The sequence below is a fragment of the Fistularia commersonii genome, chromosome 25, assembly GCF_037954325.1.
Source record: "Fistularia commersonii isolate RoL2024-O1a breed Wild chromosome 25, RoL_Fcom_v1.0, whole genome shotgun sequence".
Classification (NCBI taxonomy): Eukaryota; Metazoa; Chordata; class Actinopteri; order Syngnathiformes; family Fistulariidae; genus Fistularia; species Fistularia commersonii.
The window spans coordinates 13,333,705-13,352,217 of NC_141308.1; the positions used below are offsets into that span (position 1 = coordinate 13,333,705).

At 54.3% G+C, this 18,513-nt stretch overlaps 2 protein-coding genes across 6 annotated transcripts in view; one reads left to right on the top strand and one right to left on the bottom strand.

Moving 5' to 3' along the window:
• Positions 1-10,835, top strand: part of pappa2 (pappalysin 2) — a 71,497-nt gene extending 60,662 nt beyond the window's left edge. Inside the window, exons 26-27 of the mRNA XM_086172856.1 lie at positions 4,771-4,869; positions 9,332-10,835. Of these exons, the coding sequence (XP_086028982.1) occupies positions 4,771-4,869; positions 9,332-9,454 (222 nt within the window). The 3' untranslated portion in view covers positions 9,455-10,835. The remainder of the gene's footprint in view (positions 1-4,770; positions 4,870-9,331) is intronic.
• Positions 10,836-11,466: 631 nt separating this feature from the next.
• The window catches only part of astn1 (astrotactin 1), a 216,182-nt gene continuing 209,135 nt past the window's right edge, over positions 11,467-18,513 (bottom strand). For all 5 annotated transcript variants that reach the window (XM_086172000.1, XM_086171999.1, XM_086172003.1 and 2 more), the window contains one exon: positions 11,467-13,151. In XM_086172000.1, the coding sequence (XP_086028126.1) occupies positions 12,914-13,151 (238 nt within the window). In that variant the 3' untranslated portion in view covers positions 11,467-12,913. The remainder of the gene's footprint in view (positions 13,152-18,513) is intronic.

Consider the following 18,513-nt stretch of genomic DNA (forward strand, 5'->3'; position numbering starts at 1 on the left):
AGGTTAAAGAACATCACAGGGCTGCTAGCAAGAATCGCAGCCGGTAGTGCCGATCCGGGAGGTGGACCATACCGTGACTCTTCAAAAGAAGCCTGGCGCTTACGTGACTTCTTCTTCCAGGGGGCTTGTTTGCTTTATTTTGAAAACCAAGAAGGTGGATACTTGCTTTTGAGGGTCCGTGCTCTTGATTGGTTGCACAGCAGCGTGGTGAATATAATTATTGCGTTGCCATTTGAGCGGCTACAACATTCAAGCGACGCTCCTTGCCTTCCCCTTTTCACCGCGCCCTAGGGAACTTGTAAAGCGGACAAGAAGGTTGGCCAACCTGTTCTTGCATCCTTCTTTAAAGACACGGATCGACCCACGGAGGACAAGCACTTATTTAAAACACAGCGGTTTTACCAAAGACAGACATCACTGCAGCCGAAGCATACAAGTCCTGATTTCCCTCGGTGAGCCTCAGCTCCATCACCAACTTTGAAACGTCCGCGCTGCCCAATACACCCGGTATTTCATTTCAGCGCCGCAGAGCCGGCGCGCGGTGGGTGGCGGCGCTACTCTCCCGCAACCTCAAACCCGACCTCTCTTCGAAATCCGCACAAGAGTAGGCGTCCAAAGTAGCAGACGGGGGTCGTGCGAGATTCCGCCGGGTCTGCGATAAATTCTCCAGGAGGAGGAAACTTAAAGTTGACGACCTCGCCGTCGAGGCAAACCCCGCGCTTCCCCGAGCGCCGCAACCTATATCGCTAAAAATAAATCGCCCGGCTCGTCGCTTGCGGCTCGTTTTATCGCGCGGGACGCTAACCAGGAGGTGCCACCGTCACGCGTCCGCCTCGGCCGATTGCATCATAAATGGAAGTTTGTTTAATCTGCCGGGTTTAATGTTTTAGCAGCGGTTGTAAATCCTCCGCGATCATAAAGCCAGGCAGCTTTGACTTGGCGCCCGTCCTCCGGGTTCAGCGATGGCTGGAACCGCGGATGGAACACATAAACTGTTGATGTCTCAAGGTATTAAAATATTCCCCTCACCTGCCAGCAGCACATTTTCCCCTTCCATCTTCCCGTGGATGTTGCTAGGCAAAGCCGTTGCTTATAACCAGCTCCTCCATGACAACACTGTAAATTATACCAAACCACATGTGCAGCTGGCGTTGGTGACGGCGCTCCTGCGTGCCACGGATCCCCGTCCCCCCGACTCGCTCTGTTTTCCCTAAATCAGCCGCGGCGTGCGTAAACGTCACCGCCGGCGTCTCTCGCTTTATCGCCATGGCAGCGCCTGCTGGATGTTTTATCCGCGAGAACCGGTTTCCCCGAAAAGATCTCCGGCTCTGGCAGGAGAACTCCTGTAAAGGTGTCATTGCGCATTTCCGTGATTTCTTTTTTTTGGTTTAACGACGCGCCGGGAATGTTCCTCCACGCCGGCCCCCGCGGCGAGGGCGCAGATGTTGGAGGCGGGGTCATGTCGCCGCAGGGGGGGCGGGGCGACAGTCGCCCGGCGCTGCCCGCCGCTTTCCCTGTCGTCATAGGAACCGGTTTACAAAGCTGGTTCTGCGACTGCGGCTGGATTGGAAAGGGAACGGCGCCTCGTCAATTTTCGGTTCCGGCGGGTTCCTCTCGGACATCCCTCTTGCTCAGGTTTTTCTGAACTTGTTGGTTGGACACCCGAGTCGACCCCATGCGACATCTCGCCTTCTTCGCCTTCGGACGACTTGTACATCCAAGGGTGGAATCTCTGCGCGACTTCCCCGCGACTTGCGCGTAAACGTAAAAAAAATGCGCTTGGAATCCGATATTCTCCGATCGGTTGTCCGGCCCGATGGAGGGAGGGGGGGGCAAAAAAAAGAATCCGATATGAAGGTCGGCGTCTGCCAACGTGTCAGGCGGATTCGACATTCCCCGTCACTGCGTGACGCACATCAGTGGAAATGTGATGATTCCGCAGCCGAGTGACGTGATGTTTTTGCGCCGGCAGCCGAGGGGGGGGAAACCGAAGCAGCGGCGGAGGACGAGGTCCCGGCCACGGCTGGGAACAAGCTACCTTCTGTCATTACCGCTCTCGTCTGTGTCCCTTGGACGTCTTCCCGGGCAATTAATTGGCTTCTGTTTTGGCGTCGGGGCTTTTTCCGGCCCGGGAGCCAAACCGCCGGCGTTCGTTCCTTCGTCATCTTCCATGCGCCGCTAGTGATAAGACGGCGCTGACACGGGAACACGACTTCAGGGTGAAGAGGCGGCGGGAGCCACGCAGGTGCGGTGGCGAGACTCGTATGCTCCGGGAATTACCCCTGACCGGTATGCCGGTGCGGCGGCGGGAGCTGTCAACCCGTCGCCTTGTGAGGTCGTTTCTCGGCGCTCGCGGAGGCTGACATCACCTCCTGGATCCGGTGAGGTAATCGCCGTCACGAATACGCGAATGGACTCCAGCTGGATCCCGGACTCCCGTCAGCTCGCGGTACAAGCGCAGACGTGGAGGTAAACAGTCGCCCTCCAAATCGGAACACGCCGTCCCGCGGGCCGAGCGGACCGATCCAAGAAGACGCCCCCCGGTCACGTCGGTGCAGAAAACAGCCATGCTAGAGGCTGGCGAGGGGCGCGGCGCTATGCTAACCTGTGGCTAGCGACTCCAAGTCGGGTGCGAACGCGCAGTCCTTTCCTCACAAGCCTTCTTGACACGACCGCTGCACTTTGCCCTCCAGACCTCGCTCTCGCTGGAACGCTCCCCGCCAACGCACCTTCCCGCCGCCTCGCCGAGCTCACGTTCAGGAAAAACCCCAGAGCGGAACGGCGACGAAACACAAGCGCTTGTTCGCGGCTGCAGAGCGACTCCGGGCCTCGAATATTCCCTTGTTTTCCATCCTAATGATTTTTAATCGTCCATCCGTTCTCACTTCCCCCTCAAGCCGCCCCTCCAGCGGCTTCCAGAGAATCCAACTCATGCTAATCGGATGCTAAACAAACCAAAAAAAAAAAAAAAAAAGATCCCGGGTCTTTCCTGCGTCGCCCCCTCTTCCGGTTTCAGGTGCCTGGAACTCTTACCCCGCCAAGGGATTTGCTCCCGAGGCATCGCACCGGGACCCTCCGCCGCTCCTCCAGCGCCGTCTGGCTTCTCCTGGAGCTGCTTTTCACAGCAGCTGAAGGAAGTCCAGAACCCCCAGTCTGCCGCGCGAGCTTCTGGAGGACGGCCAAACCGCTCTCGGCCCCCGGGGGCCGCTTTCGGTAGCAGTCGCTGCTGGCCGCCAGGCGTGGAGTCGCCCCTCGCGGGGAGGATGGAGGCTGGGGGTTCTCCTCTAGGAGGGGCGACGCAGATGCTCGATAGGGCCGCAAACAAAGGGAATATATCGCGTGACAGGAGCGTTCTCCACATTTAATGACTGTGGTTTTTGGAGCCTTCTGGCGAAGCACCGCGCTTCCTGTCTGGGGGAGGACGACCGGCCGCACTTCCTGCTACGACCGTTTGCACGTGTTCCCCTTCAAAATAAAGCTCCCCCGGTCACGAGGCATTGTTGGCGGGTGGTTGGGAGTCTCGAATGTGAAGGAACTGGAGTGGAGTGGAATGTGGAGTAACACATGCCCCGGAAACGGGAATGGTTGGATTTTAAGTAGCAGAATTCGAAACTTTGGTCACGCGAGGAGCTGGTGTCAGTAGAAGCTCCAAGAACACCCGCGGCGCGGCACCTCCAGGGAAAGCTCTCGAGGTTCAGTCGCAACCTTGGGCGAACCTTCTGTCCAGCAGGTACCTCCATCCAACGTGCGCAGGTCGGTTTGTGGTCCAGGAGTGTCAAGGAAGAGCTTGGCTACACCTTGGACGGCGCCACTGGCATAGTAGTGCCTTCAGGGGCCTGCAGTGCCAGTCGCACCAGGGCGGGAACACGGGTTGAGTTTGGTATACCGGTACAAAACCGGTGCACCCCAAGGACAAAGCAGCCGGACAGAAGATGTCTGCTGTCACCTGCGCTGAGGATCGTGACGACGTCTACATTGGAGATACCAAACAACCTCTGCACAAAATGGAAGGCCCAACACAGGAGAGCCAGGACTCCACGGTCCAGCTCCACCTGAAGGACACGGGCCATTCGTCTGAAGACAACGATGTCCGTCTTCCGTCCAGAGAAGACAGATGGTTCCAGAGAGGAGTCTCTGATCACAAATGTAATACCCTGTACTGGGATCAATACCAAGATGGACTAGGACCTTCTGCCCCCTCCAAACAACTGCGAAAGATCCACCACCAGAACTAGCACTGGTAACTTCCACCTGAGCCTCAGTCCAGGTGATCCGGCACTGCTTTGATAGGCTTTACCTTTTCACATTCCAATCCAGGTATTCCCTAAAAGTTGCTCTTTTGTCCCCAATGAACGACATCTCCGTTAGCATAGCATTAGACCTGGTCTCTGCCCATCAACTCTTCTATTTACACAACAAGCTACCATTACCTGAACACGCCCACAACCCTGGCGGTTCTATTGGGAAACTCCCAAGTGGTCATTAGAAGGGAAGAAATTCAAGTCCAGCTGCCACGACAAGAAGATTTGGACAAGAGTTTTGCAGTGCGTGACCTTCTCTGGCCCGGCTCCACAACCCGAGGGGTACAGTTGAAGCACGTCGAGGATCGTGTAGCGTCAACCGCCACAGTCGCCGGAGTCGGTCAGTCGCTGTTTGGGGTTTGACCGACGGTCAAGAGGCTGCTTTACGAGGGCGTCACTTAGCGGAAGCGTTTGTTCAGATCCATTCGCTTCCCACCATAACTTCTATCCCCTTCCTGTTCCTTGTCAGCCCTTCGGCGGCGACGGCTGGTGCGACACCATCAACAATCGGGCCTACTGCCAGTACGACGGCGGGGACTGCTGCCCCTCCACGCTCTCCACCAAGAAGGTAAACAAACGCCGAGCGTCGATCGCTATCGCTCTGATTTCCCCCGAGGGGCGGCGCCGTCCCGGACCTGTTTGTTTAAAAAGGTGACGGGGGCTTGTCGCCGCGGAGAAGGAGCTTTCTTTCTTTCTGTTTGTAGCCGGGAGTCTCTTTTGGCCGGGGTGGCCAAACATGAGATGGCCACCGAGCAAACAAACACACACACACACACTCTTATTAATGATGGTGCCTATTCGGTTTCTGTCATCTGGACTCGAAACAACAAGCGGCGACCTGGACCTCCCAGCTTTCCGGCTCTGACCGTAAACATGCAGGCTTGTTTTGTTTTGTTTCTTCTCGCGCTCCGTGAATCTTCCAAAAGGCGGGGTTGGCATCGGGCGGGTGGAAGAAACGGTATAAACTGGATGATCGGTTTGGACCCCTGAGGCTTCTAGCAGGCTAGTTGGTGCAAATATTCAGTTTGGAAGGAAAAATCCTCAGCAAGGCAGATGTAGCTCCACTGCAAAGAGGAACCATCCCGTGGTTAGCTTAGCATGCTGAATGTCCGTCGGTGGAAACCTCCAAAAGCCACTGAGCACACGTTCCAGCGGTGATGTTCGTGGCCGGGGAGGCAGGAGAACTGCGTGCCTCACTTAGTGGCTCTTGGCAGCCATTTTATGGTCGCTCAGCACAAGAAACTAGTAACAAACATACTGCTGATGACTAAAAATGGAGTTCATCTAGCAAAAGTGTTTAAACATTTTAAAAACAACATACAGAGACAGTCTGAGTGCAGAGCGAGTCGGCCGTCATTGCGCGATCTACATTGAGGCTCAACAGATGGTAGCCTCACCGCATGCCTCTTTTCAGTATTTGAACAGTAAATGTGAAAATCCCGCCATTTCAAATTAAAAATAAACAATCTAAAACCGGTGAACTTAAACTGATAAATACCTTTACAGCTTTTTTTCTTTTTTTTCATTTGACATTTTTTTTCTTTCCAAGATTGGCAAGTGAGGCACGGCCTCTCCTGCCTCCCCCAGACTGCATTCCAGCACACACACACACACACACACACACACACACACTCTGCACGCACAAGATCCGGGCCCGATCTTTTCACCGCGCTGAGAAATAATAGGGGAGGGGATTCCAGGCAATTACGAAGCCGGAACCACTTTCCTGAGGGGTCAACCGAGATCGCGGCGGTCGTTAGTCTACATCGGTATGTCTATATTTATATGTACTCGGAGGGAACCCTGTGAGTTCTAACAGGTCCTGGTCGGCCTTTTCTGCGAGCAGCCCTCACATAAACAGGTCTTCCTCGTTTTTAGGAGAACCCCCCGCCCCTTGCCCCTACCCGGATTTGGCTTCCGGAGGCCCTGCCTGTTCATTCCAATGGCCGGCGCTTTGACTCACTGGCAGCTCCTTCCGACACGCTGGAGTTCAGCAAGTCGGTGGCTGCCGTCATAACAAACGGGCTGCCACGAGGCCTGGAGCTGCGTGTTTTCTGACAGGCGGTAAAACACCAGCTGGACAGGCCGGGGGCGTTCAGAGTCCTGGCTGTCGCATCCCAGCGGGGGGAGTTTCCGCCATTGGCTCGACTCGCGCCGGGCCGGGAAATGACAGCTTTTTAACGCGCCGTGACCCGGGTCGCGCAAGCCCTCTGCCGCCGGAGCGCGAGGGGTTAAAGGAAGCTGTGAAAATAGAACAGAAGCTAGAATCGTGTGAAAATCAAGTTGTTTGGCTATGTGCTTAAATGTAAACTATACAGATAAGGTACCAGGACTTGTATGTTCATCTTACATAGTGGGACTAGCGATGGCTAGCATAACATATTTGGACCAACATTTACAGCTAACATGTGGGGACTGGCGTATTTACTGCTGACATACAAGGCCTAGTGAGTGCAGCTAATGTACAGAGACAAGTACAGCTAACATTTTAGACAACAGTTTATACAGCAAACATACAGGAACTAGAAAACAGCTAACATGCAGGGACTAGTATTTACAGGTAACATGCAGGAACTATAATCTACAGTTGGCATACCGGGACTAGTTTATGGCTAACATACAGGATCTTTATGTTGCAAGGACTAGGATATTTAGCTAACGTTTTAGAGAATGGTATAAACAGCTAACATACTGTGACATATACGGCTAATATGAAGGAACTAGTATGTCATATCGGTACTAGTATAAATAGCTAACCTGCAGGGACTAGAATATATAGCTGATGTTGCAGGGACCAGGATATTTCGCTAACGTTTTAGAGAATGGTATAAACAGCTAACATAATGTGACATAAACGGCTGATATGCAGGAACTAGTATGTCATATCGGTACTAGTATAAACAGCAGGGACTAGAATATATAGCTGATGCTGCTATAGCAAGACGGTTATAGCAAGTGGACACTAGTCTATACAGCTAACAATTGGGGACAAGTATATACAGCTAGTGTACAGATACTAGCATATCCAGCTAGCCTTTTTATTCTATAATCCTTCAACAAGAGCCTGCGGGCTAAAAAAAGAAATGAATTAAAATCAGAAAATAAACGCCAGGTTCCCACCTCGGCCTCGTGGCCCCGCCCTCATGTTCAGAGGCCCTTCTCTGCTCCCGGGGTACTCCGGCGTTCCAGGGCCGGATAGCGTGCTTTAAAATATTACACAAATGTTCTGTGGCGGCATTTTATTAAAAACATGACTGGGACATTATGACAGGATTCCTGTAACTCTCTCCGAGCGACTCCTTCGGCGTGCAACACGTCGGGGTGTCCCCGTCTGATCTCCCAGGGATCCGAGCATTCTGGAAGGATAAGGGGGGGGATGGCTGGACGCCGACCTCCGCGCGTGACACGCTTGGCAGCCGGTCGCGGCGAGGAGAGTCCGGGACGCCTCAAACTTCTAGATAATATCCCTGGAGCGGGTAATCTTAGCCGCTGAGAAACAAGACGGGCTCCTCGGTCTGGCGGCGCGTTTACGCCGTCCGTTGTGGCGCCCTGGTTTGGTCCACAGGGTCAACCGAGGCGGGATCCTCGCTCTGGGCTCCGAAGGGAACGGCGACAGGCGACGGGGCAAAAAAAAACAGGGCCGCGATGTTTGGTTTTCGCTCGCATGCGAGGACGAGACCCTCCGCCATCCCCCCTCCCCGCCAGTAAACATCAGGGATGTTTACAGACGCCCTAGCGCCGCGGCGCGTCCAGAGGTCATTAGCAACATCGCTAATGACATCGCGGGTGCGCAATATGGAAATACAAGGGGTTTGCCTGCGCCTGCGTCAACCTATCGTGACGCAGCCGCTCAGGGAAACATCCAGGCGGGCGAGTCCCAAAAAAAAAAAGTGCAATCAGCAGCGAAAGCTTCCTTTTCCTCGCCGCATCTCTCCGGGAGCAAATGTTTACATTTCTCGCAGCAGACGGCTTTGCGGGGCACCGGAGTTTATTTTGCAACCTGTGGTGATGGCTTGCTTCCTGGACCAGAGCTGGCAGCCGGCCTCTTGTTGATTCTTAACATGTGTCCATCCTTTCACCTCGGCGGCGGCGGCGGCGGCGGCGGCGGCGCGTCACCCAAACCCTCCGCCTCTACGTTTTCACCGTTGCGTCCCTCGGGGTCGTCTTGTGTTCGGGGGCGCTGGTTTCCCTCCCTTTATGTTGCGGGCGGTTCGGAGCAGCGACAGCGTCGTAAACTTTGGTCGCCGACCTCTTGTTTGGTCTCGCAGCTCCAGACGGCGACCCAACAAAATTAGGGCCTCGTTCCAAACTTCATTTTCTCGTTTTCCCGATTTTTGGTCTCGTTTTTGTAGCGTAGACTACCCTTCCTTTCAGATCCCACCCATTGATTTGGGGCGCTTGTGGACCGCGATCTCTGGTGAGTTAATGTTTCGATTTGGGAAGTGGGCTACTGAAGCAAACCCAAGGGGAGGCGACTTGTACACCTTCCATTGGTACGCTTCAAAGATACTTGAGGTTAATCTTAGTTTTGGGGTTGGTTACTACCAACTGGAGTTCATTTGCTTCCTTGTTGGGGAAGTTGGTACCTTTTGCCTTACAGTGTTTTGTCTTGGAATGGGAGCCCGGCGGGTATTAAAGGGCCGGCGCCACAACAATAGGAAACAGCGACTAATGACCAAAACGCTCTCGGAAGGGAACGAAACTACCCGCAACAAATAGAGAAGGAAAACACGACGACTCCTAGGGAAGTAACATCACATCGAACTTACATCGCTTATACCCTATTATCTGTTTTCGCCATCGGCCGACGAGCTCGCCGCTACACCCGAGAGGTAACGACCCCCGCCGGGACGCCGCCTCCACCTTTCCCCTCTCTCCGTCGCTAAAAAACAAACAAAACCCGATGCAACAGGATGATCACGTCAGATCGTCCTGGATGGAGGAAACTAGCCGAGTGGAATGTGTGTGTGTCCTGACTCCGCCCACCGGGTTGGAAAGGCCGCTGAGCGTTCTGCCCGTCTCGCCGACAGGTCATCCAGTTTGGGGCCGACTGCGATCAGGACGAGTGCACTTGCCGTGATCCGGACGCCGAGGAGAACAAGAGCGGAGCCAAGGCTTCGGGAGGAAGAGGAGGAGGAGGAGGAATGCTTTAGGACGGAGGGATGAAAAGCAGCTGAACCGGTGTCAAGCCACAGACTTTGCACCACAACAAACAAAATATATCCGATCTGTAACGTCTTGTAATGCAAAGAATGCGACCGGAGTCGGCGCCGTCCGATAAAAGGACTTTTATTTTGTTCTTTCCCGCTCGTAAGGCATCGCTTGTCGGGGACCAAATCACATGGTTTTAAGAATCGAATCCCGTTAAATTCAACCCCCCGGTGAAGCAGCCGAAGCGGGGAGAGGAAAATGATGTTTGTGTTTCCGAAGGCTCCGTTCGGACCCCAAAACTAAACCCTTTCGGGTTTCATCCGTTTCATCGCAGATTCGCGTTCTTCTCTTAAAGCGACGGTCTTAAAGGTAAGTTTTAGAGGAGCGCTAGCGCTAATTGTTTCGCGGGAACCCGACAAGCAAAGCAAAAAGACCCGGAGGTTGAGCCGCTGTCAGATGTAGCGCTAACAAACAGGAAGTGAAAAGATGCTGCTAGGTAATGAAAAAATCCAAACAATTCACAGCCTCTTCGGCGCTAAGGAAGTTAGCATTTCCTTGCACCGCGGTGGACGCTCGGCTTCTCCCGCCGCAAGCGCGATCGTCCTCCCAAAACATCGCTGAAACCACTGCAAACTCCATCGCCTGTCGGGCGATGACATCACGGCGCCGGCCGGACGGACGCGCCGGGCTTTGCTACATCCACGAGCCGGCTGTGAGCTTTATCGTTGTAACTGAGGAGACATTTTGTTATCATCACAGTTAGCCCGCCGCTAACATTAGCATTATGTTAATATGAATATAATATATTTGGCTTGCTATTCTAACAAAGTTATTACGTTATCACCGTCGGGTAACCAAGATGTTTTAAGCGACCCGCAGCTAGCTGCTTCCTAAAGCCAACATTAGCACACGAGAGGCGAGACGCTAGCGTTAACCGATTCCTCAGCAGTTAAAACTGTACTGTTTTCTTTTTGTTTTGTTTTACGTTCACGTCACATCGAACATTACCTCGCTAACGTCTGAGGACTATTTGTCGGCACCTTCCTCGTGGCGGCTATCTCCTGCTAGCAGCTGTGTTTTGTAGGCATGTAGAGGAACTGACCTGCATAGACTAATATATTTGGATCACCTAACGTAGGCCGCGAACATTAGCCGCAACGTTAACGCTGTATCACTAACCCGGTAACAATGCGATAGACGAGCGCTCGGCGCAGCGCTCAGCTGTATTTATGCTAGCAATATTGTCCTCCATGCTACGCCGCCCGTTGGCGTGCGCTGGACACGACAATGTTTTTCCCCCGAGACCCGGTCGTACGTTGTCTGTGTGTTTGTTTCCCGTTAGCAAGAAGAAACTCGTGGCTATTTTGCAACCCCCCCCCCCCCCCCCCCCCAAAAAAAATGTGTAATCATGTTCTCCGTGGTATTTTACAGTACTTTATACTCTGAATCCAATAAACGGCTACTTTATAATGACCTGTATCCTATCAGTTGGCGAAGGTTTGTTTGTTTGTTTGAACATGAGCACCAGAATTAGCCAAATTTGTAGCGAGTAGCTTAAGCAACAACCACAAGGAATACTCCCAAAAGGACATACAGCTATCATAAGGGCTAGCAAGGAGTTACACAAAATCAACAAGGGTGAATGATCGGCAGATTGATTCGCTGCGTCTGATTGGCCTTGGCGCGGTTGTCGTGACGACCCGTGTTCGACTGCCCCGAACGCGACCCCCCCAATGCTAACCCCAGAAAACAAAAACCAGAGACTCATCAAGGGCGGCACCGGGGCAGATCTTAGCGCAAGATGTCCGTCCGGGTCGACCTTCGACAATTTGGCGAAGAAGGGAAGAGAATCGTCAACAAGAGCCGGAAGGGTTGCGGGGAAACGTGATCGTCGACGTTGGAGTTTTAGCATCACGGATTAGCATCGGATAACCACCGGGGATGATGACGCGATGGGCGGAGTCGAGGAGTGCCATACCTCTCGATGAAGATCGAGAGAAGAACATCCGGGGAGCCGTGTCTCATAATATAATCTTTATTTTTCCTTGAAGTAGCAAAGACCAAAAGTGAAAAAGTCCAATTCACAACCACATGGAACACGGAGCGGGCGTCATGCAGACGGACGGCGGCGTCACGCTACGCTCTCCTTCCCCGAGTCACGAAGCCTGACGTCGAGGAATCGACGTGTTGGACGATCAGTGTCACAGCACAACATACCAGCCATATTAAAGCACGTTTAAAATATGCGCTAACACGCGGAGAAGCTAACCAAAGAAAACAAGCTACGAGCGTTTAGCATAGCCTCCGCAGGTGAGGCTCGTTAGGAGGGCTACACTTTTGATCTACACGGAGCTCCAACATGGCCACCGCACATCGGGGAAGAACACCTACTAATGGTACATGGACGCTACGGCGCCGGGGTTAAAAGTACAGAGAAGCGGGCGGGAAAGAAAAAAAGTTTTAGTACAGAATAGTTACTTATTACCCGCTGTAAGGAAATACTCTCGGAGACGACGCCTCCGTCACCACGATGACGACGACTACATTCAGCAAGGGGTATCTATAATTTGTGATCGATGATATTTACAAGGCGGTACAATTGAAGTGACAGCGGGAAACCTCCTTCTGCCGCCGTCGCCCGACATCGTCTTTAGCTTTAGCCGCTTACGCTAGTCGTGAAGGTTAGGCGTACATCAGGAAGAAGGAACAGTCGCGACGGGAAAAGTCCCACGGGAGGAGAAAGAAATAGAAATTAGGCGTCGGAAATTGCGACGTTAGCGTGAAGGTGCGGCTTTTTGGCCGCGCGAGTCGGAGACCTGTGATGTCACACGTGCGCAAGGACGTGTTCTTGTGTTTTCCGTCAGTGTCGATCGTTAATGTACCTTCGAGATCCCGAGTTCCAGGGACGATACAGCGTCGAAAGTGGCCTACATCACGTATTTCAGAGCTTTAGCATCAAGTACTCAATGTTCTACGACTTGGGACCCCCTTGCGTAAGGGACCGGGGAACTCAGAACCCTTAGAACCCCTTAGACCACAGTGGACGTCGTAGTCAGAAACTCACCGCTTAAACATTTACCATCAACACCTTAGAAAAGTGCGTTCCCGCATGTGTGTGTGAGACAGTCACGGTTTTATAATCCCGAAGCACCCATTGGCTATAATTGTGCGTTACACCATTAGAACAATAACAATGAACCGGAACAGAGAAACAACATGGCCGCCGATCAGGTTTGGGCCCCGTCGGGTGAGGGGGCGGTCCAGCGAGAGTCTCCGGAAGGCCCTCGCTAGCCTTGTTTACACCGGCCGCCTCATTCTCCCCTCCGAAGGCGCATTTCCGTTTCAACATCGACGACGAAACTAAAAACACCGAATGAAATGTACTAGCGTTAGCTTGACTACGGGCGGCTAGTGGAGACAAAGTTCCGCTTCCCCTGTCCGAGCTCGTCCCGGGGTACCTTTCAGAGCTCCTTGGGCTCACCGTAGTCGTTATACATGACCGTGAGCATCTGCTGGTCGCAAGCCTTGTGCACGTCCTTGCCCAGGTCGGCCCAGTTCAGCCCGTAGACCTTGGTGTCGGTGTAGCGGCAGGACAGGAACTTGAGGGACATCCGGCGCAGGCCGATCTTGGGCTCCTGGAGGAGGCCTCGGCACCACGGCGACAGCTCGTCCAGCTGGGACAGGATCAGGCCCGCCTTCCTGTCGGGAGGGAGCGCGCAAACAGAAGCCAGGTGAGGCGGATTTCGGACGCAAACAAGAAGGTGCGCGGACATACCCTTTCAGACAAGGGGGCGGGAAGTGAAGCCAAACACGGAAAGAGAGCGCAGGACGTGCAGGATCTGAGTGTCGGGTGTCCTTGTCCCGCCTCAGGCTACCCAAACCGCAACAACTCTTCTAAAAACCCAAGAGTTCCTCTTTTAACGTTGAACGGTAGACTCCCAACGACGGCTTATGTTGCCAGTTAGCCCGAATCCAAGGCTAGCATCCACGGCGCGGCGGCGGCGGCCCCTCGGCGTCTCGACTCCTCGTCTGCTCGCGAAAAACAGAACTCAACACGAACGGAAACATATGATTTATTGACACGCGTTCTGTTGTTTACTCCGCTCGGGACGGTTCGCGGCGCGCTGCGAGGACCTCGCGCGGCGCCACGTCTGAAGGGTCGGGGGGACGAAATGCGAGCGCGAGCGAGAGACATGTAACCATGTAACCATGACAACAATGTTTTTTTTTTTTTTTTTTTTTTTTTACGATGCGCGCCTTCCAACGCCTGCGGTAGACACAACATCCAATTGTCGAACGGCCCTTTTAACGAATGACTCACCAGTCCGTCTTCCCTTCCAATAATCCGTGAGCCTCTGGTGTTTTGATCTCAGGTCTTGGCGCGCTCCCCGCAGACTGGAATAACACCGAAAATGTGCGGCCTGCGGGATCCCCCCGCAGTATTTCATCCCCCGTCCCGCGCCGTCTCCAAAATCGCCTGCTTGCTCTGTAAACATATAGCGCGTCGCCTCGTTTTCTCGCCGTGTTGTTCCTGGAAGATGGACGGGCTCTCGCGCGCCGCAGAAAGGGCCCATAATTGCCCCCAAAGAGGTAGAGCCCTTCGAGGCGAACATATTTCCCTGTTGTTGTTGGCGCCGACCCGTCGCCGAGATCGAAAACCGTCGTCCGACCTTCTGTTTTACTCCCGGAGATGCGGCTTCCTGTTTTGAAAACACGCCGGCCCAGGTGTGCGTTAGCGCTCTGGAGGAAGGTGGCCGGAAGGTACCGGACGGAGTCCGTCCGCAGCCCCGCCTGCCGGCGTTACCGCTGGACCGGCTGCGCTATATCGTCATTCGTAGCATTTTTCTGAAACCTCTTTATGTTCCCGACATTTTTTCCGCAGAACTCGGCGGTTTCAAGGGGGAACCGGTTTATTTATTTGCTTAAAATAAAGAGGGGGTGCGGTTTGTTATGCTTTCATTTCTCAGGAAGGGGCTTCGCAGGTTCCAAACGGCGGCAGTTGCGCCCGTAAACGCTGCGGCTCGCGCAGGGGTGGAAATGCTCTCGGAGGATATGCGAGTGTCCATTACAAACACGCATGCTTGCAGCGCATGGGTTCGCGCGCGATCCTCGGCGCGCTAAAGGCCCCCCACGTATTAGCGGCGCAAACGCTCGCGTTTCCTGCGCGATTCCAGGGCTTGCGCTCGGTTTTCCGATGTGGGGGGGGGGGATTCCGAAGACAGATTTGTGAAGGAGCGGCGGGAGGAGGCGGAGTTAGGGAGCGCACCGCCACGCTAGGGAGCGCAAAGGCAGAACGAAGGAGGAAAAATTGAGATTCCTCGGGGGGAACCGGCACTTCCTGTTTCCTGTTTACACGGCTGTCTATTCACCAAATACTTTGGTCACATGACCTAAACGTAAAGCGTGGAAGCCCGGATCTGCAGCCGACCAGGAGGAGAACCGGACAGAGGAAGGGAAGGACCAGTGAGGTCCCAAAGCGAGGCGGCGAGAGGAAGACCGGGTCAAGTGCTAGAGCCAATCGGACCAGGACATGATCCAGACTGAGGATGGGCAAGAACAGAACCCAGAGGGAGGCGGAGCAAGACCGGGTCAGGATCCAGAGCGATTTGGAGCGGGACCGGTTCAAGATCCGGGCAAAGGAAGGGCATACAAGGTCAGGACCCCAAGTAAGGCCGAGTCAGACCCGTTCAAGATCCGGGCAAAGGAAGGGCATACAAGGTCAGGACCCCAAGTAAGGCTGAGTCAGACCAGGTCAGGATCCAGACAGAGGAAGCTCCAGACCAGTTCAGGATCCAGGCAAAGGAAGGGCATACAAGGTCTGGACCCCAAGTAAGGCTGAGTCAGACCAGGTCAGGATCCAGAGCGAAAGATGAAGGTCAGTACCGAGCCGGAGTAAAGACCTGACGGTCAGGACCCATGGAGAGGTGGGGGAAGCCCAGGCGTAGAATCCAGCCTGACCAGGTCAGGACAGGCGGCGAGACGGAGCAGAACGAGGCCAGGATCCAGAGCGAGTTGGAGCGGGACCCGTTCAAGATCCGGGCAAAGGAAGGGCATACAAGGTCTGGACCCCAAGTAAGGCCGAGCCAGACCCGTTCAAGATCCGGGCAAAGGAAGGGCATACAAGGTCTGGACCCAAAGTAAGGCCGAGCCAGACCAGGTCAGGATCCAGACAGAGGAAGCTCCAGACCAGTTCAGGATCCAGAGCGAGAGATGAAGGTCAGTACCGAGCCGGAGTAAAGACCTGACGGTCAGGACCCACGGAGTGGTGGGGGAAGCCCAGGCGTAGAATCCAACCTGACCAGGTCAGGACAGGCGGCGAGGCGGCGCAGAACGAGGCCAAGATCCAGACCAGAATGATTCCTCGCCCCCCACGTCGCAGGATGAAACCCGTGACTCTTCCTCCGACTGATCCGCGCCCGTCGGCTCTTTCCCACTTAAAAAGCGGCCGCAGACAACAAATTCCTTTTTACGGCTGTAAAAAAGAGGCAGACAGACAAATAAATCAGCCGGCGCAGAGGCAGCGCGCTGACGTCCCCGCCGCTGTGGTCTGGAGGGAAAAAAAAAAAAAGCAAAAGAAGAATCCCTTCGTCTTCATGGGAGACCACGGCAGGAGCGAGTGAGGACGAGACGTTCACGACGTGGCCTGGAGTCCGTCGCCGGCATGAACTTGGGTAACAGACAAACACTCGTTTATGACGGCTGAACACCGCTTGAACTCCAGAGTTCTTCCGCGGGGCGATCCGGATCTGAGGGAGTTTGGCATGCGGAAAAAAGTTTTGGGATTTCTGATTGGACATGCGCATACGCTTGTGTCCCTGAAGGAGCTCAGGCATCAGGAACTGGACTTCAGGGGATCATCGGGACTTTGGTGATTTCGTCACGAGGGACAACAAGTACCGGAAGAGTCACTTCACACCAACAACCAAGAGCCTTCAGGTGGCGCCGAAGGGAAACCAAGCACCGGCGACGAGTCTGACGGAAGGTCTGGGAGCCTCTGCACAAAGGGACGACCCAACACAGAAGATCCACCTCTTCGCCTTCCGCGGTACATCTGAAGGACAAGGACTGATCCATTTAAGGAGGACGTTGTCCTCGTTCTGGCCGGGGAAGACGGGTCGTTGGGGTCAAAGGACCATCCTTGTCAAGGAGGAGAGACCTTTGCTGAGCGGAGGCTTGTCTCTGACGAGGCCAAGTCACGCTGAGGTCCAACAACCGATCACCTGGAGGGATCAACATCGCAAACCGGGCCCCGACGGTTCCCGTCTGAGTTTCAGACGAAGTGAAGTAGTGGAAGTCTTTGTGCCTTTGCTCCCAAAACAAAGCAACAAACCCTCTCAACTTGGACCGACCCCAACCCCAGCAGATACACACTGGTCCGTCGGAATTGAGGAACCTCTGGGACGAGAGAAGGAACGTCTTCAAGGAGAGAAACCAAGTTCGGTTGCCACGATGATATCAGCCGCCGAACGGAGCTGGACGACTGAGAGAGCCTCTTTGACACATGATCGCCGTTGCGCACCGTAGCAGGATTACGGTATGCTCCGGAGGGCCGAATCGCTCTTGTTCATCACCGGCCAAAAAAATGCTAACACCTCTGATAAAGTTCTGCTCCGACACGTTTTACTGGAATCCCCTATCGAGGCGAGTAAATATTTATACGCCTCCGCTGTCACGGAAACCGATAATTCGCTAGCGTAGGGGAAGCTAACGAGGCACCTCTACTTTGGAAAGCATACATTTCCCCCCTTCTCCGCGTCTATAAAGGGAAAAATGAAGTCAAAGATCGCGGCGAACAGCCGGCGGCGCTTGTGATTGTGATTTCCTGAGACCGACTCCAAACATAACAGCGCTTGTTATCATGAGCGCCGCTCTGATTACAGAGACTGTCATGTAAAAGGAAAACACCGGGAGAAAAAAACATGGAATCCTTCTCGGTTCCGTCGAGGGTCCAACCAAGGACACGGCGAGGAGTGAAGCGGCGGGGAGTCAAGGATTTTCTCCTGGACCGGGCCAAGAGAGCTAGGGTTTCTAAGTCAACAGCCAAGCGCCATGCCTTAAATAATGGGTACTCCCCCGGCGATGACAAGGCCCGGCCCCCGGGGGTGGTGGTGGTGGTGGTGGTGGTGGGGCGACGTGTCAGGCCTTGGAGAGTCGGCCTCTCTGCGAGTTTATGGTTTTAGTTAAAACGTCACGCATGAAAAAGACAGCGAAAAAAGAAAAGACCGGGGAGAGGCCTTTCGAAAAGCACCGGGTCCCGAGTTGCCGTCGGCGGCGCGACAGGACGGTATGATCCGTTGTCTGCAGTCGGAGGGTACGTATCCTGGCGCCGAGTGGACGGGAGTCACGCTAGGAAGGGACCGTAGCGTCTTTAGCTCAAATGATGCTACGTTACTCTAGAACAGGTCTTCCAGGTAAAAGCGGCGACACCGCTATAAACGGGGGCCGTTAGCATCAACCGAGCCGTTCCGCTAACTGCGCCGCGACCACCGGTGGAGGCCGTCGCGTCACCGAAACAGCTGTCCGCGAGGTCGAGGCGGACGCCAGAGCGGGAAAGACGACGTTAGCGTGACATGTGCGTGACAGGTGTAGCGGGAGCGAGTCCAGGCGGTTGGAAGTACTTGGCTGATTCCGTGCTACGCTGTCAGCTTTGTTGACACACTTTTGTGTACCGACGTAGTAACTGACAACCCAATGCTGCTTCCTTGAAAGTTGTTTTGGGAGGGGGGAGGTATTTTTAGCTGCCTTTTGGACGAGCTAGCTCCCGAGCGCGGGTCTCCCGGGCTGCGCGTCCTGATTGCTCCAATGCCTCGGCGCCAAACGCTTTCGAAGTTGTGATAGTCGACCACTTGTTTTGTTTTTTTTTCCCCCCGTTCCTCTCCGTGTCGTAATCCGTCCGTGCCCCGGCGTATCTTCGGGATCTGGTAGTCGTTAGCGTGGCGGGCTTTGACGAAGATGAGTTTTGTCACGGGGACTTGGATCGCGGCGACCTGAGACGAGGCTGGATGCTGCGGATATTACACGCTGTCAAGTCGCGCGGCGTTCTGCGAGTGATGTCACGGCA